The 26,607-nt window shown below is 35.9% G+C and overlaps 3 protein-coding genes across 3 annotated transcripts; 2 read left to right on the top strand and 1 right to left on the bottom strand.

Moving 5' to 3' along the window:
• On the top strand, positions 639-2,768 carry LOC109362383. The gene is made up of 2 exons (XM_019608127.1): positions 639-1,750; positions 1,892-2,768. Exons 1-2 carry the CDS (start codon positions 646-648, stop codon positions 2,518-2,520), a joined length of 1,734 nt encoding a protein of 577 aa, XP_019463672.1. The 5' UTR covers positions 639-645; the 3' UTR covers positions 2,521-2,768.
• Positions 6,648-8,174, top strand: LOC109362384 (BTB/POZ domain-containing protein At3g09030). The gene has a single exon (XM_019608128.1). The coding sequence runs from the start codon at positions 6,715-6,717 to the stop codon at positions 8,119-8,121; it is 1,407 nt and encodes a 468-aa protein (XP_019463673.1). The 5' UTR covers positions 6,648-6,714; the 3' UTR covers positions 8,122-8,174.
• LOC109362938 (ribonuclease II, chloroplastic/mitochondrial-like) lies at positions 12,694-26,496 on the bottom strand. Its single transcript, XM_019609036.1, has 13 exons — positions 26,012-26,496; positions 25,765-25,878; positions 25,602-25,679; positions 25,401-25,532; positions 24,368-24,589; positions 23,753-23,935; positions 22,024-22,086; positions 21,836-21,942; positions 21,608-21,757; positions 20,450-20,609; positions 16,843-17,238; positions 14,435-14,659; positions 12,694-12,935 (listed from the first exon to the last, which is right to left on the bottom strand). Exons 1-13 carry the CDS (start codon positions 26,441-26,443, stop codon positions 12,810-12,812), a joined length of 2,388 nt encoding a protein of 795 aa, XP_019464581.1. The 5' UTR covers positions 26,444-26,496; the 3' UTR covers positions 12,694-12,809.

The following is a 26,607-nucleotide window of genomic DNA, read 5'->3' as shown; positions in this document are numbered from 1 at the left end:
AAATCAATCAAAGAGGTTTAAAAGGTGAATGATGGGAAGACAGAAGAAGAAGCAGGAGAAACATATGGATTCATTTTGGGAAAATAATAATGATGGAGATTGTGGTAGCAGCCTTTTTCATATTATTAAGCACCATCCTCTGCGTCATTTCATGAAAAGACTTGGACATAGGAAGGATGGTGGAGAAAGAAATGGTCCAGGTATGTGTACTTTTCTCCTCTTTGTAAATTGTAATAGTATATGTGAATGTATAACACTTCATCTCATCATGCAGGAACCATACCTGAAGGAAGAGATTATGGCTTCTCATCTAACAAAAGGAAGGGAGGACACAACCTTTCTCGGACAACAAACTCATATGTACATTCTCACCTTTTGCATGTGTTGCTTTCTTACTAATTCAGAATGAGTGTACTCATTTACTGAGACATAAATTAAGGTTGTTTCTAATTTGAAGCTTGTCAGGTAGAAGAAAATGTAAGAATGTGTTGTTCAGTACCAAAAAACACAGTAAGAAGCCAGATAAAAGCACTTATTATCAAAGGGATACCGAAGAAGAGGAGTAGACATCATAGGAGTTCCACTTGTCCTCCTCCGGCTCGTGATTTGGAGCAGACAAATCTCGAAGATAAGTTAAGACATTCAATGAAACCAACATCTGTTAAGAGTTTGGATCCAATGAACATGAAGAAGGAGATTCTATTAACATATATGCAAGACCCGGTTTGTCCTATGGCCTATCACTTCAATAAACAAGAGGCTTTGACATTGACTAGGTCTGTGTCATTTCCTTTACCTCATTCATCTAAGGCTTCCATATCCATGAAAAATATATCAGGCAATGGTTCTCTACCGAAAGTGGTAGGAAGATTACACTTTTGCAATAAAACACAAAAGGGTGCTCTATTTGAATGGAGATTACATGGAAATCTAGATATGAATGATGGAATGATTGTAAGAGATGTTCAATCTTCAGGATCTGCTAAGGGTCGGAATCAGAAGGGAATGAAAAAAATTAAGAATCTCAAACAGAAAATAGTGCCTATAACGGGAGAGAATGAGAATGAGAATGAGAATGAGAAGGAGAAAGAGAAAGAAAAGCTTCGTGTTACTCTTGATTCTGTGATTGATAAAATTCCTCAAGGCCATGGGATTTCAGATGATTTGAAGAAGGAAATTCTAAAGAAACTGATAGATCCTATTGCTTCTACAAAAGTTGAAAACCGTTGCGCAAGTTTTAATGGGAGGACTAGGACTCATTCCTTTACTAAGCACCCAATAAGAAGAACCTCCTCTCTTGAAGAACCACTAGATACTTATTCCCATCTCTTTCAGCAACTAAATTTAACAACAAAAGAAGCAACTTCACCATTGATCGTGCCGAAACCCATTAAAAGAATTCTTTCATTACCTGATCTCCAATCCTTTTACTATTCTTATCCTAATGGGGACTTTTCTCATGTCCTATCTCTTACTAAACCAATCCTTACTTCTATGGATGGAACTATGGGTTCGGAAAGTATCGGTTATCCGAAAAGGAGGGTTGGCCTTAATGTAGGTGTAGGTGAAAATGATGCATTGATTAGTACTAACATTGAAGGATCAAGATCAGATTCTATAAGTGAGATTAATAGCAAGGTGGGCGTGATAATTGACGATTTTGGAGACAGTATTTTGAAAAATGGTGGCACTTTTAATGACCAAGATGTAGGACTAAAATATGAAGACAAGACTGCACTAGCAGCATCAGGTTTGATCTCAACCAAACTCTATAAGCATGAACTTATAACTATCTTATATAAAATGTGAATATAATAGAAATAGTGATACTAAATGTGTAAATAATTTCAGATGAAGTTACTAACTTGCATTGCATATGTTAATGCCATAGATTCAAAATCAAAGTCTGGACCCATTGACAGATTGGAAAATGTGGTTGAACAAGAGGCTAACAAAGTGAGTGAGATTCTGAAGAAGCACTTAAACTATGAGATTCCTCAATTTCATGTGGACACAAGATACAAAGCTGAGTTTAATTATGTGAAATATGTACTTGAGATATCAGGACTAACAAGTAATGAATCAATCTCAGCATGGCATTCTAGTGAACAACCACTTGATCCATTACTTTATGAAGAAATGGAAAGTGACCCTGATTTCTGTAGCTATGAACATAGCAACAATTGTAATCACCATGTGTTGTTTGATTTAATTAATGAATCATTGTTGGAAATTTATGGAAGTTGTTGCTGCTACTATCCAAAACAATTATCATATCTTTCATACATTCATCCAATGCCAAAAGGGAATCACATTCTCCATGAAGTGTGGAATCATATGAGCCAGTCATTGAACTTGAAATCCAAGTCTAACCAAACCACAGATTTTCATGTAAGTAGAGATCTAGCAAAGAATGATGGGTGGATGAATCTTCAGTTATCTGCTGAGCTTGTAGGTTTGGAAGTTGAAGACTTGGTTTTTCATGATCTCATGGAGGATATTATGAGGGACTTAAGGTAGTTATTGTTGAAATAATGAGGGCATTCTTAACAATTTCTAGCCTATGTTATTTTCTTAGAAAGTGCCATTTTCTTGTAAATATATATATTATCCTAGAGTTACCATAATTACAAGAGTACTAGAAAATACATATTATGTAATGTTAATATATATCCTTGTTTATTATATTTTGTTATGGAGATACATATAACTGTGTTCTTGACCTTGTAAGTAGAGGGTGTAACTGTGTAACCCACTTGAGTTGATTAGATAACAATGAACAGAAAATTTATTTGGTGTAATAGTTCATTCTCTTTATTGTAAAATCTCTCATTTCCCTATTTGTCCATTGGAACATTAGGTTAAGAGTGTGATAGGATATGTATTATTACGTGGTTCATTAAAAATATGATAGTTGATTATTTAAATTTAATATTTGATATTATATTAGTATTTTAGAATGTTCTAGTGTTGTGAGATGATGACACTTATATGGTCATCATCATCTTAGAGTTTCTTTATTTTCTTTAAATAGTGTTTTGTCATCCATAATGAGAAGCAATCAATAAAATATGAACATTATCTTTTAGTTTTATTACTTTCCTTAGGAGTAGAATAATTATAGCTTAATTTCTTGATATGAGGAATTTGTTCCCTATTAGAGTGTTAATTAACACTGAAAAATATATGTATACAAACATATGTCTTAAAAGTAGTTTGAGCATATAGTTGACTTAGTTTTAATGAATTTTTTGGTACATTCGAAACAAAGAAAAAACAAAGACTACAACAAAGGATGGAGATCCATGTCAACATAGGGTTGACAAACAACTGGAACCATGGTTCAGCTCTTGAGCTGAGCAGAAGAGTGTTATCTTAGTTTAGTCATAAAATAAGCTATCTTATTAACCTCTCTAACAACAAACTTGATCTCAACGACTCAGTCATGAGCTAGCCATGTGCAGACATGAGTCACAACACTCAAAATGTGATAAAAACAAATTTGATCTCCTTCAGAAATACAACACTTTCTAGAATAATCTTTTTGAAACCCAAATTCCAAGTTGAAGTCAACCCCTGCTCCATAACCAACAGTTTTGACAAGATAGTTAGGTCTTCACTGAAGTTAACAGAAAACCCTCGCAACCACCGACTTGCATGGACTTGAATAACACCATCCTTCCCATAATATTGGAACCTCTACTATAGCTAGCATCAACATTAAGTTTGATCTTACCTTATTATGGGCAACACTAGTGAACCAGGGGAAGATCATCCTCCAAGGTAACACTGCCCCATATGGCGCCATTCCCAATAATCTTGATGCGTAGTACGTGTAACTAAATTAATGTCCCAAGTAATGTCGCAAAAAATGGAGGTATTCCTCCATCTTCACACCCACCAAACAACGAGAAGCCCATCGTGGTGCTTATAGTTCTCCAACAACCAACTCCAAAAGGACTGGGGGACCTAGAAGGAAGGAGAAGTCAAACCAAGTCTTGTCTATAACATAGAGGATTCCGGACAGACCCTGAAGATATGCATAACATTCTAAACACCCGCAAGACATCAAATACAATTTGGATTTGTGGCCACATTCCTTTCGAAGTGTAAATCATTTGAAGGTAAAACCTCATAAAAACCATGCCAAAACATTAATTTAACTTTCTCAGGAGTCCTTACTCGCCACACCATCCTCCAAACATCTGATGTAGAGTTACAATCCTCCACAAAGTAGTTAAGCCAATAATAACATGACTTTGTAGTATAATTTCCCATAGCATGGTCATCCCAAATTCACCCATCTTCCTCAATATAAAAAGGTGAATATTTATTTCAAATGAGATCTTTATCCTCATAAGAAACCATATTGTATAGAATATTATAGTCTTAGTGGGCTTCATTCCAAAGATCTTGCACTTGGAGTTGTGAATTGGAAATGTTGACATAAATGACATAGTTGCATAACTTGCCAAACCTGTCCAATTACTATACCATAAGGACCTATCCCTGCTTCCTAGATGCAAAGTGAAACCTTCATTGAGATATTGAGTAGCCTTCACTATACTTCTTCGGTGTAGGACGTTGTCGCTTTAGGTGGAGCAAACAACATAGAATTCCCTCTAGATACTTATCCTCCAGGACTCTATACTACAACTTATCATTATTAATGATCATGTTCCAAGTCATCTTACTAAAAAGTGAAATGTTAGTAATGTGAATGCTAGCATGCAAGAACATGATTTTGATGAAGACAAAGCCTAAAACTTAAAGACAAGGACATATCAACAACAACAACAAGGAATCATATTCAAGTTTCAAGACATAATCATCAAAATTAAGAGTAATTATTTTATTTTTGGATCCTAAGATGCTTTGAATGAGTAAAATCTAAGTTGGATGAACCTTTTGATAAATTTCACGTAATTAGAATATTAACATATTTCATAAAAGAGATATTTCATACATAACATGACTTAGGAAGCATTTAGCATGCATACATGATTTTGAGCATTAATACTTATATCCTTTTCAAAATATCTCCTTGAAAATTGATCACCCATTCATTAATCAGGTCTCGTACCTTGCCCTTTAGTTTATTGCAACTCTCTGTCGGATGTCCTACTATCCCTCCATGATACATATAACGAGCATTTGGGTTGAAGACATTTGGATATGAAGGCTCCACCTCCTTAAAAGGGAATGGGAGTTAACAAACCCACCTGAACAAATTGTAGCAGCAACTCAAAGTAAGACATGGGGACCACATCATAAAGACTTTTTTCTATTTCGTTTTCGAGATGGTCTTTCTTGATTGTGAGTAGAAGGATAATATTGTTGGAGATGATGATACCGTTGAGGTTGTTTGAAGGTTTCGATGAATGATGCATCACCTTCCATCCCTTCACATGCATTTTCATCTCGGGTTATGTGTGAGTTGGATCTTTCACACCTCTACCACTTTTCATGTGACTTTCTATCTTTCCCCTATGTCATCATTTGATGGAATCCTAAATATACACATCCCAACATCGTACCATAGAATGGTGGTTGGAGAGTGTCAATGAACATTAAAACAATATCTTCATTAGATAGTTTGGACTTCACTTGAGCGACCTCTGCCCATCTTTGGTCATATTCACTGAAAGTCTCATCATCTCTCTTGACCATATTTTTGAGTTGTGGCTTATCGGGAGCTATATTAAATGTTGTTACCATGTTGCTTGACAAAGGCATCACATATATACTTGAAACCTTGAATTTGTGAGCGTTCAAGTCACAAGTACCAAGTGGTGGAAGCTCCCGTTAGACTTTCTTGAAAGAAATGGACCAACAACTTGTCATCTCTGATATAGGGAGTCATTTTCCTAGTATATATAGTCAGGTGGTCTTTAGGACAAGATGTTCCTTGATACTTGTTAATCGCTAGCACTTTGAACTTTGGTGGCACAACCAATCCCGAGACTAACCATATGTCACTTACATCTTTCAAACCATATGAGTTGGCTTCTTCAATAGCTCCAATTATTTTCTCTATGTCATTTATTTCCTCTCGATCCTGAGGAGTGATAGAGAGGTTGAGGTTGTCTTTGTCAACTGGGAGCTCCATATGAAGAGAAAACCGTAAATCCTCTTAAAATTATGGTGCATCAATCTAGGCTACTGATTTATTTTCTCTTTTTGGATCATTTTAGTCAAGTCCAATAATATCACCTTTAAAAATCAATTTTAACTCATGAGCACTCTTGTCATTGGATCATGAAATGCATATTACATGTTTGGATATAAAATATATGAATAAATGGAATGTTGGTGATACGATGGTGTATTATTAATGTGCACATGAGTTAATTCACCCATATGATTAAGCCCATCGAAGGGAATAAAAAATAGAAATTAGCCATCCTTGTGGCACATGGATATCGAGGTGTAATGACATTCTCCAAACACTAAAGAATGGACACTTTTTAAGGTACAAATGCTCCCATTTTAGGATGACGATGATCAAAATTTAGGTCATGCTTCTTGTGCCCTAAATAAGGTACACTTACAAGGTTTTGGATAGTAAAAAAGATCACAACCCTACGACGATGGGCTAAGGATATATTTAATTTATCATTAAAAGGATATATGTTTTTTATTAGTTAAAAAAAGAAGTAAAATAGATAAAGGAATGAAAAGAAGAAGCAGGTGAAGGTGAAGTAGATTGAATTGATGGAGGAAGAGAGCAGTTCACAGTCAACCGATCGCATAAAACTGAACGTTGGCGGTAAGCTCTTCGAAACAACACTTTCAACAATCCGAACCGGCGGTCCAGACTCTCTCCTCTTCGCTCTCTCCAACCGGAATTCCAATGACCCGAACCCGGTTTTCATAGACCGGGATCCTGAAATATTTTCAGTTCTCCTCTCTCTTCTCCGTACAAACCACCTTCCTTCAACCTCTCTCCGCTTTTCCAAACAAGAACTCGCCGATGAAGCTCTCTACTATGGCGTCGACTCTCACCTCCGTTCTGCCACCGCGCCTCCGCCCTTCTCCGGCATCGATGCATCTATCGTCGGATCCATCCGTCCTGCTTCCGAAGGCCTTCCTTCCGCGTTCACTGCCGCCGATAACGGTTCCGTTTGGATTGCTCATGGCGGACAGGTTTCCAGCTACGACTGGAATTTTCTCCACACCGGAACGTTTCGTACTCACCTCGACGATATTGACTCCATCTGCAGAGTCTGGCCGGAGATCGCGGCGGTTGGATCTCTTTCCGATGCCGGACTTCACTTCTACGATTTTTCCGGTAGCCGCCACGTTGGATCAGTCCAGTGGAATGATCCAACGGATCCTCGAATTTTCAAGGCGCGAGTCAACGCGATAACCGCATCGGATAGTTCCGTTTTCGCCTCGTTCGATTGCCTGCACCGCGAGAATTGCATCCTTCAAGTGGATAAGACGAAGATTCAGGTGGTTTCGCAGTTAGGGCGTCAATCCGGGAACCAGGCGAAGAACATAGTTCCAGGAAAGCTTACATTTGTGCCAGCAACCGGCATTCTCGTTGGGAGCGCGGTTACTGGTGGAGCATTTGGATATTCCGGTTATATCCGGTTGTGGGATCCGCGATCAGGGGAGGTGGTTTGGGAGACGAGTGAACCCGGTGCGGGCCGAAGCAGTAGGTTTGGAGATTCATTTGCTGCAATTGATGTTGATGTGGAAGGGTTGGCATTGTTTAAATTGTGTTCTAAGTCAGGGGATTTAGCTATGGCAGATATGAGAAGTTTAAGGGATGATCCTTGGATTTATTTGAAGGAGAAGAACCCTAGCTTGGTGATGAATGGTGAAGAAGGGAGTAGTATGGTCGTAAGTTGTTACAAGGGGCAGGTGTTTGTAGGGAGAGGTGGAGGATTGGAGGTTTGGTCGAGGGTGCAAGAAGAGGCGACAAATGTTGAGAGAGGCAGTGAGGGTGATGGATTGTTTAGGAGGAATTTTGTGGATAAAAGAGAGGATTCGGAGAGAGGGGCGATTAGGAAGATCGAAGGTGGTGGGGATAGGTTGTTCGTTAGTAGAGAAGATGTTGAAGGTATTGAAGTTTGGGAGAGCTCACATTCTGCTGGAGCCATTTCTGTTTTGTAATCCAGGAATAGGAATTGTGATGGACTCATGGGTGAGTTTTAGGTAGGATTTGTTTGTAATCCAAGAATAGGAATTGTGATTTGCTCACCCCCAAGAAAGAATGCGACCTCTATTTTGATCCTTTAGCTCTGAACTGGATCCTTTAAGATCTGTTTGTGAGTTGGTTTTTGGAGGGTAATAAAAGGAATGGAAGTACTTGGCAACTGTAGTTGTGAGATGACTCTCAAGCCTTCCCAGCCCTTTATTCTCCTCCAAAATGAACTCGCAAACAAACTCTTAAGCTTTGTTTGAAAATTGGTGCGCAGAGAGGAAGAGAAAAGATTTGTTTGATCCTTTCTGTCATTTCCTCTCCAAAACCAACCCACAAACAGGGTAATAAAAATCTCAGATGATATGCCAGTAAAAATACAGTCCCGGATAAGGAGGTCTAATGTGTCCACAAAATATGTTTTGTAAAGGGCTAATTTGTCTAGCATTTGGGATTTTTAGGGACCAAAACTAAGTTTCTTTTCTTAGGATCTGAATTGGGCCCTGTTTTTTGGCAGGTACAAATTTGAATATTTATATAATATTGTAAAACTCTTCTTCTTCAATGAAAACTGTGAAATTAGTTAAAGCTTATTTGTCAGCACTACATGAAAATTTGATGCACTTTCCTATTAGGACATGGATTGCCATGTTTATACTTTGTCATTTTAGTTTTATTATTTTGCTTCCATTTCCATTACATTTTTTATAGTTAAAGCTCTGACCTCGTGAATAAACAACAATGGTCCTGAAATGAGGTTATTATACTGTTAATGTTCAATTAGTTAACCTTTCTTTGATTAAGTTTAAGGGTCAAGTTTATACAATATTAATATTAATAATAGATGCTTTACTGAGCTTCCTTTCTCTTCTATTGTAGTCACGTTTAAGGGTCAAGTCTATACGATATTAATATTAAGGGCAGACAATTACCATTTGTGAAGGATGATGAAGTACCCAATGAATGTGTGTGCTTATGTTAAACATCATCTTTTATCAGCAATAAACCTATATGGAAATGTTGCTAGTTATTTTCACTTGCTCTGTTTATTATTGTAATTGTAACAACAAAAAACATTGTTATTTGTGGTAATGTTTTTAACAATTTTGTGTTTTAATACATTTGTATGTAAGTATACATATACTGTTCGATCTTCCTCTTCTGGAAGAAAGGTTCCCTTCCTCTGTCCATACTGTCCTGCATTCCCTTCTACTTTGCCCCTGCCAAAAACTATGAGATGGAAGCCTCAGGTTCTTGGCTTTTTGACTGATTGCGAAATTTTGAATCCTACTTTTGTTCCCAGAATTTCAAGTTTCAGGTACTCTTCTGTCACATATATAATTACTGGTACCTTGTCTATATTTGTTGATCATCATTCATAAACCACTTTAATATTTGAATTCGTTGATCAACCTAGTCCCTAAGCAATACATTGAAAATCTGCCTATTTTGTATGTTATCCACTTAGGATTTGCTATACTTTTTTTAGGATGGGATGACTACAGGTAGTTGTTTTCAGCTCCATTATTTCATTATTTCTCTTCCAAGATATTTTGGTCATATATCTTAGATATACTTTTGTGTTTTGTCGGTGTAAGGGTAAGGTCGTTTGCCCTTTAATGTGGAGGTTGAGTTCAAATCTTGAAAAATGGCATATTTCTTTTATATCTTATATATAGTTTTGTATTTCCTGTCAAAAGCCTTTGTTTGTTGATATGGTGAAGATATAAGGAACTAGCATTTTATGTGCTTTCTTTTATGCTCCTTATCCGAAGTCTAAACTCAAAAGCTTGCCATAAGGTACCATTGATGAGTTTAGTTGGCTAGGAAATTATTTAGGCGCAGAAAGAAATGTTGATGAATCTTGGCAAATAATGAAAATGTTGAGATTTAGACATTTTAGTTGCATGAGGAATTAAGTTTTGGCCACAACATGGCCTGTCAAATAAATAACCTGGCAAAACACTACATATATGTAGTAAACTGTTTTGTGACCATTTTAATGAATATTTTTGTATGTATTTTGATTTCTTAACAGTCTACCTTTACTTGTGCTTATATGCTAAATGTTACCTTTTATGTCCTGTTTCTTATTCGCTTTTTCTATTCATGTTCTGTCTCTGTGTTGAAATGGTTATGAATTATAATTGCTATCTGTAACTTGGCATTGTCTATTCTTGTTAGATTGTTAGGTAATCATGTTGTTCCATCATTTACTATTGATAAAGGGTGTTCTCAAACTGCAAATTGTTGTTGGTCATTAAGTTTTTTTGTACTACCAAAAGTATTTCCTCATCTTTTTGGGTAATGAACTAATCCTTCCCGGGATGCATGACCGCTCCTCCTAATAAGTGTCACTTCTAGGAATAGAACCCTTGACCTTTTGGTCTTCATGGAGATTTAATTGGGCTTTACACAACTAGACCAACAACGTGTTGATATTCTGATTAACGAGCTACATCCTACAAAACTTTATTAAAATCAATTCCAGATTTGCTATATCTTTAGAAAATTGCTTTAAGAAGAAAATGTTGAAAGCACATGGATCATGGATGCATCTTAGAATCAAAGAGAAAACTCAGAGGCACTGCTATTGATTTCATACTGTAATCATGTTTGATCTTGTCTACAAGCTACAAGTAATATTTATTCATATTAACTTATATACTACGTGGATCTTATTTTAACGACAAAAATCTAATTTATAGCCTCTAAATATAATCTTTAAAATCAGAAATACATGGCTTGGATCTTCACGAAATTAAGTCATGACATTAATTTCTTGGAATTTTTTGTTTGTTTGGAAATTCATATTTTTTATAACAAAAACTATAAGGATATATAACTATAATTTAAAATATTGCTCAATGGATTACTCACTTTAATCTTAAAATAATAGATTTTCTACCAAGAGTCAACTCAGTTAATAATTGCACATTTTCCCATTCTCACTCTCCATACAGAAGTACATATTAAAAATTTAGATTATTTTCCAACTTAATTAATAAATTTCGTTTGATGTATATTTTTTATTTGTCTTTTTTTCGTTCGCCTATTCGATTTTTGTGAAATTTATAACAAAACTGAGTGTTCATGATCTCTTTTCAAATATTTTAATTAGGTTGTATTTTGTAAACTTGCAATCATATAGTTTGAATAGTGAATCACCATAAAAAAATGTCATAATCTATACTATTATGTAAAAGCAAAACATGCTTAAAGGATAATTAAGTAATTGAATTGACATAATTTCTTCTATATTCCTATCATACCTTACTATTATATAAATACAAAATATAACACTGAAAAACAAAATTTAAACTTACTCCAAAAAGGCATAGTCCAAAAGAAAGAAAGAAATAATAATAATATAGGTTGTTCGGTAATGTAACTCCAAAACTTACCCCATCCATCTCATTTTGAATAAAAAAATTTAAAGGGCCTTTTTTCATACTATTGATTTATATGCAAAGTGAAAAAGCTAATTGGAGGTAATTGAGGATAAAAACACAATAACAATACTTTAAAAATAAAATATATTTGTTTATCAATTTCATCACATCAAATAAAAATCATTACTCAATTTATCACAACAACTACCATTATTACAAAATAAGAATATCATTGACAAACATTTAATGACAATCTTACATATTATATTTTAAACTTAATAATTTTATTATAATTATGCCCTAATTATATATTTTACTAACAAAGACAATTGTGAGTGATTCAATTATTTGAATATTCAATTTTAAAAAAATAAGAATGAACAATTAACTCCATTGAATTATATTTAACTACAAATTACAATATTTAAAACTATTTACTATTTTGTCATTTATAGTATGTAGATTACACATTACAAACAATACGAAACGCAAATAAACACAGTAGAATAATAAAAATAAAACATAGTTTATATGCTTCTGTTGGGTTTCAAAGGTTTCATAAATTGTGAAACTGTAGAACCATCTGTATTGAATAAGTTTGAAAAAAAATGAACTAAACCATTAATGTGAAATGAACAACTTTTTTTGATTTGATTTGTATTCTTTTTATAACTAAGATATTCTTTCATTTTATAGGTAAAAAATTAATCTCATTCTAGGTGTGTGTCATGTTAAAGATCAGGTCATAACTGTTGTCTCCATAGTTATAAACGTCTCTTCATATGACCCTGTATTGGAAGTCAGATCCTTATATCTTTTGGCACAAAGCGTGTAAGATTACAATAATGAAACTCAATTACATATTTATTAAAGTTACAAAACTATATAAGAATGTAAATTAATGAATAAAATCTCAACCATGAATTCTAAAGAAGAAAAGGTGACATATTACTGTAACTAGCTCATGTCAAGGAAATACTTACCAGATCAAGACAAAGCTTACTCGTTTATGAGGGAGAAAACCTGCCAACTTTACGCCGCTGTATGGTTGGAGACAATGGGAACGACCGTACACTGCCGGAGTGATGAAGGCTGGAATGCTGGCTAGAACTATTCTGAAATTCTCAGCCAGAATGGTACTACAAAATTTGACCAGTGAAGTGTGATGTTTCTAAGATGCCAAAAGATGAGGGAGCATCCTAGCAGCCAAGCTGAGTGAGAATGGTTTGGTTCGCTGTCGTTGACAAAAACATTTCTTAACTCTTAAGTCAACCTTTTATGACCTCCTTCAGAAAAATAATATCATCACGAGGATGTGCTTCTTCCACCTTAACTAATATTTCATCCCCTATGTGAGTTCCAACAGAAACCCATGTCGAAGCTTGAAATCCAACCTGCAAAATGAGAATCAACCAGGTATCAAAGTTGCACCTTTTTAACTACATTAAATATGGACTGAAAACACTAGTAAAAGCAATACCTCTGAGGGAAGAGCATCTATAAATACATTCATGTAAAACAAGACTAGAATATTATAACATCATTGTAATTTTTGTACTGGTTTGACAATGTCATTCTTTTCAATTACATATAAGAAACATATTTCTAATTTTACCAGGTGCTCAGTTATTCAATATGCACCTTGGTATCAGGGAAAACATTTTGATCAAGCTATACAAAATTCAATTTCCTCCCAAACAAAACAACATTGGGAAAATTGGGTATTGGGCAATTGGCGTAAGCGTAACTAATGATTCTGAGAACAGTTGATTCTAATAGTAAGCTTTTCACGGGAAAAAAAACTAAGTAAAATGGTCAAGCATGGAAGTATGCATAGTAAGTATGATTTGCACTCCAATAGGTGGGACGGTTAACGTCCTTTCCTTTTGAATAAGTTTATATAGAAATCAAGCATGGACTCCAACATGAACACCAGGTACAACACACACTCGGATATAGACAATGTAAAAAATATAGGACGCCGAGACACTAGAGATGTAGTCAATCCTGCGGAGCAGCTGACACCAAAAACAACGTAGCGGGGTTGCCTCTACTGGGACTCAAAGGCTTTATAGAGGTGCCTGCATCCTATATTCCCCCCTATGGGCAAATAGTTTGTCTGGACAGTTCTTCTTAACAGAAAATGATTTGTACTAAGACCTCCCACTACTTTGTCTCCTAAATATAGTTTGGAAACTGGTTCTCATTTGTTTTTTCATTGCTTAGTGGCATCCTTTCTTCGGAATAAGGTGTTGGTGTTTTTGGTAAAGAGTGGGTTTGCCTCATAGATTTAAAGATGCTCCTGAGGATCAAGTTTAGGGGCGTTATCTCTAGCAGGAACCTAAAATTTTGGCAATCTGCTCACTTTGTGGTTCAGTAGAGCATTTGGTTGGAACGAAATGCTAGTTCTTCAAGCTTCTTTGTGAGCCAAACGTGAGCTGAGAAAATAGTTTGACATCAAACTCGGATCGACACTCGACTCAAGCCAATCCTTAACGAGTCGAGCTGAGTTGAGCCAAGTTTGACTCATCTCATTTCTGCCCCTAAATGTAGTGCTATAATGCTCCCCAACATGTGACTAGGAGGTTCATAGGTTTGAATCTGGAATCCGACAGCCTTACCTCGCATTCGCAAGAGACAGATTCCAGATTCGAACCTATGAACCTCCTAGTCACATGGCAACAATTTAAATCGTAGCACTTAGGCTCCACTTCGGCATGTTTCACTATTCATCTCAAAAATTAAGTCATCCCCAATTAATCAGAAATGCTGCTCTTTTAAGGCAGCTATCCCATCTACATGTTTAATACAATGCTGTGATTTCCCAGTGAGACAATCAACAAATGACATGCACTTCAAAACAGATTATCTAATAGGTTCATTAGCTGCTTACCTCAACCAACAATAGAGCTGCAATTCGATCTTTAATAAATCTAAGTACCAATGCTCGATATACTTTCTCTTTTGGTTGTCTTCGTAAATATTCCAATATCCAGTATCGAAGACTACTGCTGCAGAGCTTCCTCACAGCTCTAAATTTCATATTTACAACTGCTGCTATCCCTTCAAGCTTACCAGGTGAAAAGGGTGGAGGCTCACCTCTAAGGAATGCCTTTACCTAAAAAACAGAACATATTTAAAAACCCTAGAAAAAAAATACCAAGATGTGGCATAAATACCAACTACAGTTATACATATAGAATAAAATTCTTATGAAGGTAGTTAGGGAGCAAAGACCACAACTTAAACATTACGACAGTAACACATTGCACATTCAATATTGCTAAACTCATGATGGTATGATGACCAATATATCCATAAAGACTAAAACAGGATTTTCTGAAGCTATAGAATCAAGTCTTCGAGTGTTTAACTTTTTGCATTAATGAATCTACTTAATGTTACAAGTACATGAGTTTCACAGGACATCAATAAATGCCTCATTGAAGGAAGCTAATGGGGAATAACTAAACAACAATTCTTAAAGGAAATATGTTTATAAGGTAGAACAAAGCCACCCTCATACTGAGTAGAGAAGTCAAGATAAAAGAATTGAAGTATAATATTGGGATGGATAAAATCATAAGTCCTCAAAAACAGAAGAAAGTGAAGATATAGAAAAACAGCAACAAAGACAATAAGAAACTCAACAAAGCTGTCCAGTCTCTGATTATCAGAAATTTAAACTTCAAAAGTGAAGACAACCATGAACAGAGCACCAGAGTGAAGTCATAAACACAATCATATCTCACCACAAGCTACAAGTAAGGAGGCATGCCACCCATACCAAATACACTAAGAACTGAAACTGACAAAAAACTAGCTTCCTTGGTTTCACCCACAGATCTCCCTCAAATATATCCCTAAAGAGCATGTTCAGATGAATTTTAAGAAAGCTATACATTTTGCTTGAAAGATTTGAAATGCCATATTATAGGATGTAGTGATGTACAGTTTGAATAATTAATAATAAATAATTTTTAAATTTCTAGAGTACTTTTACTGGGTAGTTTATGATTCAACAAAGAATTTGAAATCCCACCAAATTGAGTGGACTCCGAAAATCTTACACTCATTCCCCTTCACTATGTCGTCATTTCATTCGACCCCCTCCTCATTTGCAACCAGAAACAGAAACTCCGTCAACGGTGACAACATTACTGGTGCCACAGCCCATGAGATAAGCAACGTGATGTCATTGGTTTCAATGGAACAATTATAAACAACGTATGAGCAGGTTGTTTGTAACTTTCCAGTTGTTAGGTTTGTAACACCTGCTCCCTTTCTTGTTCTAGCTGCTGACAGCAGCAGACACAGGTGAGTGACTGGGTTTTCCATGGTGGGCACTGGGGCCAACCAAAGTAGCTCTGGTAGCTCTACAAGATATGAGGCTTGTCCAAGATTTCTAAGTTTAATTTTATATTTCAGTATAAAATGAGATGAATTTTTTTATAAAAGAAGTTGAAACTCTAATACTTTAAGAGTTTCATTTTTTTAGTTTTTCCTTAAAAATAATCATTTGAAACTTATTATGTTTTCAAAACATAATAAATATCAACTAATATATTCCATGTTAGGTGATAAAATGTCAACAAGAGAATAAACTTAACGTAGTAGATATGAGAATATTGTGTTGGATGATTGGACACATTAGACAAGATTGGATTAGGAATAAATGCATTAGAGAAAAAGTTCAGATAGCTCCTATTGTAGAAAAGATGATAGAATTGCACTTCGGGAGGTTTGTGGATGTGTGGAGGAGACTGTTAGAAGCCCCAAGGAGATTAGATCAAATGGAGGTTAGCCAAATTTTTAGAGGTAGAGGTAGGCCAAGATTTAGAGATCAATGCTTTTTAGAGGTAGCCAAATAGGAAAGATTTAGAGATCAATGCTTTTTAGATGGACATGATTTATTGTATAGCATTATGACGTCGTTCGATTCGTGTAACTGACCCCACCAAACAGGACTAACGCTTGGTTGATATTATATTTAAAATTTAATTGCACAAGTACCATCCACACAATAAATCTTACAAATTAGGGGAATTTAATTGCATCCAAACACAACATGAGAATTTTATAAAACAGGGAATGTAACAGCTATATTTTGTATAGTTATATTCCACCCAGCACAGGTAGACAATTCAAGTAGGCAGAGTGGTATTTTCTGCATTCTGTGTCTCTTGCTTCTTTCCACTTTATTGATACTTGCCGATTTCATAAATCAAAACTTAATAGCAGGTGTGCATCAAAGTATGCAATTTATTATTCATGTAAATTATAAAATTGGAAACAACTTACCTGATAGTGAGCAAGAAGATCCAAATATCTACGGATGGGAGATGTAAATTGAACATAACCAGGAATTCCCAAAACCCCATGGCGTACTGGCTTCCTGAAATCAATTTGTGCAGCACGCATTACTTTGACCAGGGCATGGCTCCTAACAGGCCCTTCTGGAAGGTGTGCAAATTCAGAAACATTAATATATGATTGGGGCTGTCCCCTGTAGGGTAAAGGAATGTCATTACGGGACCCAAATGTGGCCATGGCTTCGCCACACAGTATCATCATTTCAGAGACCATTCGCATTGCAGGGCCTGCCTGGTTTTCCACATAAATATTTATTGATGGCTCTCGACTCTCGGCATTAGACACTTTAATGCGAGCATCTAATGTTGCTGTGTCAACAGCACCCTGAACAAAGACAAAGAATGGAAATTTTTGTATCAGAATAATTCAAAATAAAATGTCATCAACATAGATAAAAAGAACAGTCACACTGCATGCATCTAAATTTTTTCTAAAGAGAGTGTGATGGCCATGGCTTTGCTTATACCCAATGCATCTGAATGTTCGAGCTATTCCTGAATCCCTGGAACCGCGAACTGAACCGGTCTTAAATGTTCCTTAAAAAAGAATTGAACCGAGAAATCGAATTGAATCACGTTTTTGTTCCATCCCACTGGTTTCACAGTTTAAACCGGAACCGTATACACAACTATTGATGAATGATAATATTTGTATCCCTTTTGAGTGGATGAACAACCAAGGAAGACACACATGATTGCACAGGACGAACTTACCTCCATGTTGATTGTGGACATAAACAAAGGCAATACACCCAAAGACTTAAGGCATAAGGCCATTAGAGATTCTAAAGTTAACGTAGAAGTTGTTAAGGATCTCCATAGGACTTTTGTTGCCCAACACAAGTGAGGGCAGTCTATTTATGGTGTATGAGCCAATAAGAACAATCTCTCCCCAATAGCTTTAAGCAACATTCCCTTGAAAGAGTAAGGCTTGGGTGGTGTTGAGTAAATGACCATTATCCCTCTTGAATACCTCATTTTGTTGAGGGGTATAAACCATTGATGACTGGCGGATAATACCTTGTTATATAAATTAGGATGACAAGGTGTGATTGAAGTGGTCCCTACCATTGTTTGTCCTAAAGCATTTTATTTTTCCCCAATTTGAATTAAGTGGAAGTTATGAATAATAGTCCTAACATCATCAGACTTTTGTTTAAGGAAAAAGTTCCATATAAAACGTCTGCAATCATCAATTAAGGAAACAAACCAACAAGCCCTAGAAATATTAGGTACAGTAGAGGGGTCCCAAACATCATTATGAATCAAATGAAAGGATGAGAACTTCTTTTATTGCTTATAGGGAAAGATATGGAAGCATGTTTAGCCAATTCACAAATATCACACTGAAACTTAGCCATATCCCTTGAAACAGTTGGAGAAAATAATTTTTAAAATACTAATGGATGAGTTGTGCATAAGTGATAAAACCAAATGGTATCTTTATTTGAGGATCAGGGAAAAGAGAAAGGTAGATTTCTCCCAAGGTTTTGAGATGATTCAAGGAGGTAAAGACTGCTTCTTTCTTTAGTAAGACCAATCCCCCTCCCTGAGTCATGTTTCTGAAAAACACAATATGATGGATAGAAGGTAGCATAACATTTAAGATCATGGATGAGTTTTTTTAATGGAAACAAGGTTTGCAGATGATTTGGGACATGGAGAGCATTGATCTCTTCTGTCGTAGCATTTTTAAGGGTAAGGGTAAGTGTCGCTAATCATGGGATTCGTAAAGCCCCACAACCAAGACATATTATCATGGAGTCCTCTTCATCCCATGCTTCAAATGTCGGATCACTCTTTTTTGATCCATGTCCAAGAAGGTGGTCAAGTTGCACTTCACCATTGAGATATGTGCAGACGAGTTGCAAACACTTCAAGTAGTTCTTCCCATTGAGTCTACAGGAGACTCAAATATTCTGCACATCTTCAATTTTTGGGAAGTATTGGATTGTTCATGTCGACTAGGATTGCTTGTGAACTAGAATTACTTATGACATTATTAGGATTATGCTGATAGTGGTTTCAGGTCCTTCAATTTCATAAATGCATACATTGGCAGAAAGAAATCTTTGTAGTAAGAAGGAATGATGAAGATGATATCTCAATCACACTGGGATGAAAAAACAAAGAAATGTGCCGCAATGAAGGCTGCTCGAATATTCAGAGACCCTAGGAACGAACCTAGAGCTCAGATACAATGTAAGAAAATATGGAAAAACTGAACATCTTGTCTCATTGATGAGAAGATAATAAAAAATATAATACAGAGATTTAAAAAGAGAGAAAAGGGAAAATAATCTCTCTAATTTATCTGATTCTCCTAATTATACTAAAATCGGAAACACCCTCTCCGCTTATGAGAGTAAGATTGTGTACATATACTCTTCTCGGACTCCACTAGGTGGGAGCATCATGTACTGAACCGCTATTTTTTCTCCTAATGATACACAAAATATTTACATTACGACATATTCTTTTATCTAAAAAATAATATAAATACACTGATTCGCGTAAAATTTGTTTGGGCTTATAAAAATGTATATAAACAAAAAGTGATGATTCATTTAGATATAGTAGTTAGGTAGTCAATTGTGGATAGCCGAGTATAGTGGTCGACCCATAAAACATCATAGCGAGATAGCAGGTGGCGGGATAACCGCTACAGCTAGGGGAAAATACACCTAAAATACTAAAATGGTGTCGTAGTGGGAGGTTGAGATGAGACCATGGTTGTGAAAGAAGTGGGTATGTGAGAAGGGAAGTGAGGGAAAGAAGTTTTGCCCTAGAAATATGTATGTGGGAGGTTGAGATGAGTAAGTGGCTAAAATTGCAGAGCTTATTCACTGCTGCATAGAGAGGAAAAGAAGGGGAAGAGAGTTTCACATGTTTTGTAGTTACTGCTCATATAGAGAGGGAAAGAAGGGGAAGAGTGTTTCACATGTTTTGCAGTTACTGCTGCAGAGTGTTTTATGTGTTTTATTTTAGGGTTTCAGGCACTGCTCACATGTTTATAGAAGAGGGTAGGGTAAATTTCCCAAAATCCTAAAAAACATGTCATGTATTAAAAAGTAAGGGCAAAAGGGCTTTTCCCCTTTAAAAATTAGGGTTTCACGCACAGCCTTTTTGTAGCAGGTTCTATCCTGCGATTTGGCCCATGAAGTGTTGCTCCTTGACCTAGGACAGGCGCGACAGCCATTCGCGCCACTACACACCTTTCTGTCGTGTGGAAGGGGCAACAACAACTGTGATGCCGCTATCCCAGCGCTATAGCACGCTATTGACTACTTAGTAAAATAGAAACCTGTAAAGCCAAGAAAATCAGTGAAGTTTGAAATTTTTTCCATAAATGTGATTACAGTGTGTAATTTTTCAATTAGTTTCAATTTCAACTACCAAGTTACAAGCTGCACCACATTACATGATCTAAGATAGTATGAACAAAATCAAATACTTTTGTTAGAAGTGTTCAAGAATAAAACGTAACTCCTTGAAACAGAAAAAATGAGTGAGTAGAGAAAAAATAAAAAATAAACCTGTTGACGGCGCCAATTTAAACGACGGTTTGCAGCCTCAGACAAAATTCTGAGTTCGCCCTCCTCCTCCAGGTTCAAATGCAGTAGCTCAGATGCACTCTCATATGTCAGCATGTATGTTGGTTTAATCACTGAGTTAACCACTGAACATTCTGCAATGCTGTTACACCCGCATAGAACATTATTAACAGAAGGCCATCTTCAACAATCAACATGTTGTCAATTTTATTATTGTATTATATTATTATTATCATCATCATTACTTAAGTGTTTTAAATTGTACTTCATGCCGGCATCGCGACCGCAATTGAGGCCCATTTTCCACAATTGCAGTAAACCCAACATAGTGCAACTGCCTTTAATACTGCTGAATACTATTAACTACTCCTACCACCATGGAAATTAATCCTGGATCGCAGCAAGTAAATGGGAAAGTACACAACAATAGATAGATGCTCAACTAAAAAAGGTACTGAGAATGTCAAACATTATCATCATTAGTACTCAAGAGTAGCAATTTAACATTATCATCATTAGTACTCAAGAGTAACAATTTAAAACTCAATCACCACTCACCCAAGGAACATTGATAACAATAAGTCAATAACAGAGATTGGAGAGAAGAATCTTGCTAAGCATAGGCCGGAGAAGCTTCCTAAAAAAAGAGGACCTCCAAACAGATGGTGGGAAACAGAGGACTTCCAACCCAAGTGCCAACAAAAGCTGTGTAAAGGAGTGGGCTTGGCCAGGATGCTGGAAGCCGTAAAATGCACGGGCAGCAGAACAGAGACTTGTAAACAGTCCACCTCCATGTGATTCAGTGACTTAACTAGAAATAGCCCTAAAATGCTTCAGACTTACACAATGGGTGAAGAACAACAAGCTTTGAAATACAACCCAGTATCCTAATAAGTCTAGCATTCATCATTTATCCAAATTTCAAGTGTAAAATACTCAATCAAAGAGCACAAAATCAAACATAAACTATAAGAGAATATATCCAAGCTAGAATAGAGTAAGCAGACCCACTCTTATTCACAGCCCCACTTCAGGACTGGTGCTAACAGGTTTCCTTACTCCCCTTAATCTCATGTTTCTATAACTAGTTTGTCATCAGGTGAGTTTACCACAGCGTGCAATCAGTGAAATTGAACTTACCTGCCATCATTATGCAGCACAACTGATACAGTAACAGCATTGCAAAGCTCTCCTTGTCGCAAACTCATACCCCTCATTGCAAGCTTTTCTGGAAACATAGGATATGTGGCAGTGGGTAAGAAAACAGAAGTTCCTCTTCTCATAGCCTCCCTGCATGCATTGAAGTATTATAAGGAGGCATAACAGCAGAGATTTATTAATATGTCGAATTGAATCTCAACCAGCTACCTGTCCACTATGCTCCCAGGTTCAACATATCTAGTTGGGTCTGCTACATGTATCCAAACTTTAATTCGACCATCTTGCAACTTCTTTGCACTCAGAGCATCATCAAGCTACATTTATTGGTTAGTTAATAAAATTATAGTCTCCGAAAATTAGATGTTGCAAACAATTAAAAACGGTTGAGTGCTTACCTCATCAGCCTCATCAACATCAATGGCATAAACCTTTAAATCAGTAAGATTCTTCCTATTGATCTGACAATAATAAAACACAATATAAGTATCTAACAACCAAAATATAGAGTAAAGATTATAGAAGGCATAAATTGTTTGGGTATGGAATTGTTAATCATGTCAAATCTCTAGGCATTCTTGAGTGATGCCTTTGTTAATCATGTCAAATTTCTATTGACTTATGGTATGATATGATCCTCAATCTTTACTTGCATAGTTATATTTGTCTACCTTTTGCAAAACTTAGAGTTCATATACTCTATCTTACTTTGACTTATAAGAAAGTCATGTACTTCTAAAGCTTATCTAATTATTTCTAACTTCCCATTAAATTCCTCTCTTGAGTCATCCACTAAGATCATATCATCTACAAAAAACCTACATTGTAGCACTAGTTCTTGGATATGCTCAATAAACACATCTAAGACTAATATAAACAAGTGGGGCTCAATGTTGACCTTTGGTATAGTCCTATGGCAATAGGAAAATCTTCTGAGGCCTCGTCTTGTGTTCTCACACTAATCTTGACCCCATCATATATATCATTGATTGCTCGAATATGCTCATGAGCACATCTAAGACCAATATAAACTAGTGGGGCTCAATGTTAACCTTTGGTATAGTCATATGGCAATAGGAAAATTTTTTGAAACCTCATCTTGTGTTCTTATATTGATCTTGACCACATTATACGTATCCTTGATTGCTCGAATGTATGCAATCCAAACACCTTTTTTCTCTAGAGTTTTCCACAAAGCCTCTCTAGGCACCTTATATATGTCTTCTCCAAATCAGTGTAGACCATCTACAAGTCCATTTGGTTCATTAGGTATATCTTCATCAATCGTCGTAATAAGTATATAGTCTTCATGGTCGATCTCCTTGCATAAACCAAATTGACTTTCAATGATATGTGTCTCTTGTCTCAACCTCTGCTCAATTATCCTCTCTCATAACTTCATAATATGGCTCATGAGCTTAATCCCTCTATAATTTGCATAATTTTATATGTTGCCTTTGTTTTTATAAATAGAGATTAAAATGTTTCCTCTCCACTTGTCTAGGATATTCTTAGACCTCATAATCTCATTAAACAAATTTTTTTGTTAACTAATGTTTTGCTCTCCTAGAACCTTCCAAGCCTCGATAGGTGTATCCAATCGTTTTGTTATTTTCCATCTTTTTCAAAACTTCTTTTACTTCCACTTTTGAATTCTACGATAAAAAGTTAATTTTTATCTTCTCTTTCATGTTTAGTCTATTCGAAAGCAAGAAATCATGTCCCTTATTGAAAATCTTGTGAAAGTAATTCTTTCATCTTTCTTTAATATTTTTGTCATTCACCAAGACTTTTTCATTTTCATCCTTAATGTATTTCACTTGATTCAAGTCTCTTTTTCTAGATTCAATGACCAAAATTATTGTATTAGATTAATACAAATTCAGTTAGTTATGGTATAATTGAGACACAATTTCTCCTTCACCCATAAGCATTACCATTACTTTTATACCATGTACATGTGATATTTGGTTTTGATGGAAAGAAATGTAAAGGTATATATTAACAATATCAATTTTTCATCATATTAATTGTATGCAATTGAAAGTATCATTCTAGAGAATCGATCCATAAGAACACATATGACACATTGAATTTTGGCAATGTTGCAATGCAAAGGAAACACACCTCATCTTGATCATATGAGTTTGATAGAAGACTTTGAGCAACTGATATGTTTTCTTCTGAATGATCAGTGGGAATACCCAACTTCAACAAATCAAGATTGACGTGTACAGGAAAATACCCAATATCTGCCAGGAGATTCACAGCTGAAGATGCTGTTTTTGCCAGCCCAATATCCTTAAGTATCTACTTGTGGCACAAAAAGAAGAACTTAGTAGAAGAACAAGTCAACTCTGATTACATAAATAAAATTATTAATGAGTTTAAACACACATTTTATTATAAAAAAATCCTTTGGCACATAATTACTGTAAGATTATCTTCAAAACTTCCGAGAAAAGTGACAACTGAATACCAAGATTGGCATTTCACACTTTAAGAAAGTAGCACTTTCTGTAAGTGACAAATGCTATTGAGGCAGGCTTTTCCCCAGTTGTAATACACTTGTACTACATCCAATTCATTAATATGATAAAGACATATACAAGGACTCTAACTAAATTATTTCAGTCATATTGTTTCCACTCTTCCCCATTTTCCCAACATGGAGAAAATCACTATTTGATGCAATGCTACATTAAGTCCAAAAAAAACTAAGGTTTTAGGGGAAGAAGATACCATCCCAGCTGTTTTCCTTTGTTCGTCATTTTTACATGCATCGATAGCATATGCTTCAAGTGACTCAATTCTACTCCGAATTTTCTCCTCATCCATCCAGGAAGATTTAGGAGGTTTATCTTGTGAAGGCATTGATTTTGCAGATGACAGCAATTCAATAAATTCCTGAAATTCTTTCTCATAAGCTTCCTTTGCAAGCTTCCTAAGAATAAGCTCCTCAACCTTCCTTTTCAAAAAGAATATTTTTAGATATATATTTCTTTTTTATAACATTGTTAGACATCTCAATATAACAAGAAAAGCAAAACAAACAAAAAACACAGCTCCATAAACTAGAAAGTCCTACACTTTTGTGGCTATCCAATTAACAATTAATGAATTTGTACTACAAATGATAACTAAATCACAAGCAAAAAAAAATAATTCCCACCAGCCCATACCTCTCAATTCATCTCCTTAACTACCTAAATGTAACTTATCCTATTTTACTATGACAATAATGGAAGAAAATTACAACAAACTTTGGAGGATAATGGGTCCTCCTTAACCAAAGTGGAAAATAAAATCAAGGAAGAAAGAAGAAACCATAAAGTAGCTTAGCTGCCAAATCCCTCATTATTGGAAGATTAAGCTCATGAGTCATATTATGAAGCAATGGAAGAGAATAATTGAGTAGAGGTTGAGACAAAAGACGAACCAAAGGGACTTGCAAATGGTCTTAATTGATTTGGAGAATGCGTACAATAAGGTGCCTAGAGAGGTTTTGCGAAAAGCTCTAGAGAAGAAAGGTGTTCAAATTTTGTACATTCAGGTAATTAAGGATATGTATGATGGGGTCAAGATAAGTGTGAGAACAAAAAACGTAGTCTTACAGGACTTTCCTATTGCCATAGAACTCCACTAAGGGTCAACATTGAGCCTCTACTTATTTATGTTGGTCTTGGCTATGCTCACTGAGCGTATCCAAGAACCAGTGCCACAATGCATGCTTTTTGCGGATAAAGATACTTAAATCTGAAAGTAATATGTCTACCTGCTTACTTGGTCGAGGTCCATAGATGGAACAAGGTCCTTTAGTCTCAAGCACAGTGAAGTATACTTCATCTTTTGACAGCAACGCGTGAGCAGAATAGCTCTCAAGAGGCTCAGCACTGCCAAAAATCATCTGCCAAACAAATATTTTTGTAAGGATAAAGAAAGCATACTTAGACATCTAGTCCAGCAATCTAATTACCTCTGCTAACTCTTCAACTGTCACAGATTTATTCTTTTCAAGGAGCTCAGCCCAAGCAAATTCAAGTAGTGACAAATCCTGCATCATATCATCCAATTTTTCTTATTGACATAAATAACTTATAAAATTGGCATATCTATTAACATCCTATTCTGAAACTGACCATGTTGTCCTGAGCTTTCTGAGCAAAATCTGCGATATCTGCTGGGTCAAAATTGTGAATACCAGGAACAATGTAGGTTACTTGTTGTGGCTTAATGGAAGAAGTGACACCATTCTTCAGCCCGATAAAAAACAATGAATAATCAGAGTACATAAAATGTAGCAATATTTAGCATTTAGAAAAACACAAGAAATTCTGACACCTAGCAACCTATTAAACATGCCGATTATGTTGTTTCTACTAGAACCTGATCAGAAACCATCCACTTCTTCTTGCCATCAGGTCTTTGAGAAACCGCTAACAATATTCTATCAGAATCCCCCTTGAACTCCAAAAGCAACCCTTTTTGCAATGAATGGTTGACAACCCTATCTTCCACAAGTTCTTCATTCAACAATCCCATGTTCAGATAAAGGTACTTGGAATTGGAAGCGTTGGAAACTGTTTTCCTGCGTTTGCGCATGGCCTGGAGCTCCTCCATGACGCTCTCAAAGAGGCTATGAACGGAGCGACTTTGACGACCGTAGTCGGAGAAGAACGGCGTATGAGAAGGGAACGGGAGGGAGTGGAAGCAGCGGGGAATGGTGTGGCGGTGGTGGAGGAAGGAGGAGGGGCGGAGGGGTGAAGATAAGAGGGAGTAGCGAGGGTTGAAGGCACGAACAGCCATGAATGAGTTCATAATTCATATGTTCAACATTACCTTAATATTATATCAATCCTGGTCACACATCAACAACCATCAAAACACTTATATCTCCCCAATACTTATCAAATTTGGCATACATTGTTTTATCCATTTGGTGAATAACAAGGTTAGTAGATTGAAATCAATCAAATAATGTC

Source organism: Lupinus angustifolius, chromosome LG12, assembly GCF_001865875.1.
Source record: "Lupinus angustifolius cultivar Tanjil chromosome LG12, LupAngTanjil_v1.0, whole genome shotgun sequence".
Lineage (NCBI taxonomy): Eukaryota > Viridiplantae > Streptophyta > Magnoliopsida > Fabales > Fabaceae > Lupinus > Lupinus angustifolius.
This window is presented reverse-complemented; position numbering and strand designations above follow the sequence as displayed.

What these genes read in the sequence shown, in the direction of transcription:
- LOC109362383 (XM_019608127.1), top strand. Translation starts at nt 646, where the DNA reads ATGAAACCAACATCTGTTAAGAGTTTGGATCCAATGAACATGAAGAAG. An exon ending in GACTGCACTAGCAGCATCAG is followed by an intron (nt 1,751 to 1,891) that starts GTTTGATCTCAA and finishes TTAATGCCATAG; the next exon opens with ATTCAAAATCAAAGTCTGGA.
- LOC109362384 (XM_019608128.1), top strand. Translation starts at nt 6,715, where the DNA reads ATGGAGGAAGAGAGCAGTTCACAGTCAACCGATCGCATAAAACTGAAC.
- LOC109362938 (XM_019609036.1), bottom strand. Translation starts at nt 26,443, where the DNA reads ATGAACTCATTCATGGCTGTTCGTGCCTTCAACCCTCGCTACTCCCTC. An exon ending in AGAAAGCTCAGGACAACATG is followed by an intron (nt 25,680 to 25,764) that starts GTCAGTTTCAGA and finishes GATATGATGCAG; the next exon opens with GATTTGTCACTACTTGAATT. An exon ending in AAAGGAAAACAGCTGGGATG is followed by an intron (nt 23,936 to 24,367) that starts GTATCTTCTTCC and finishes TGCCACAAGTAG; the next exon opens with ATACTTAAGGATATTGGGCT.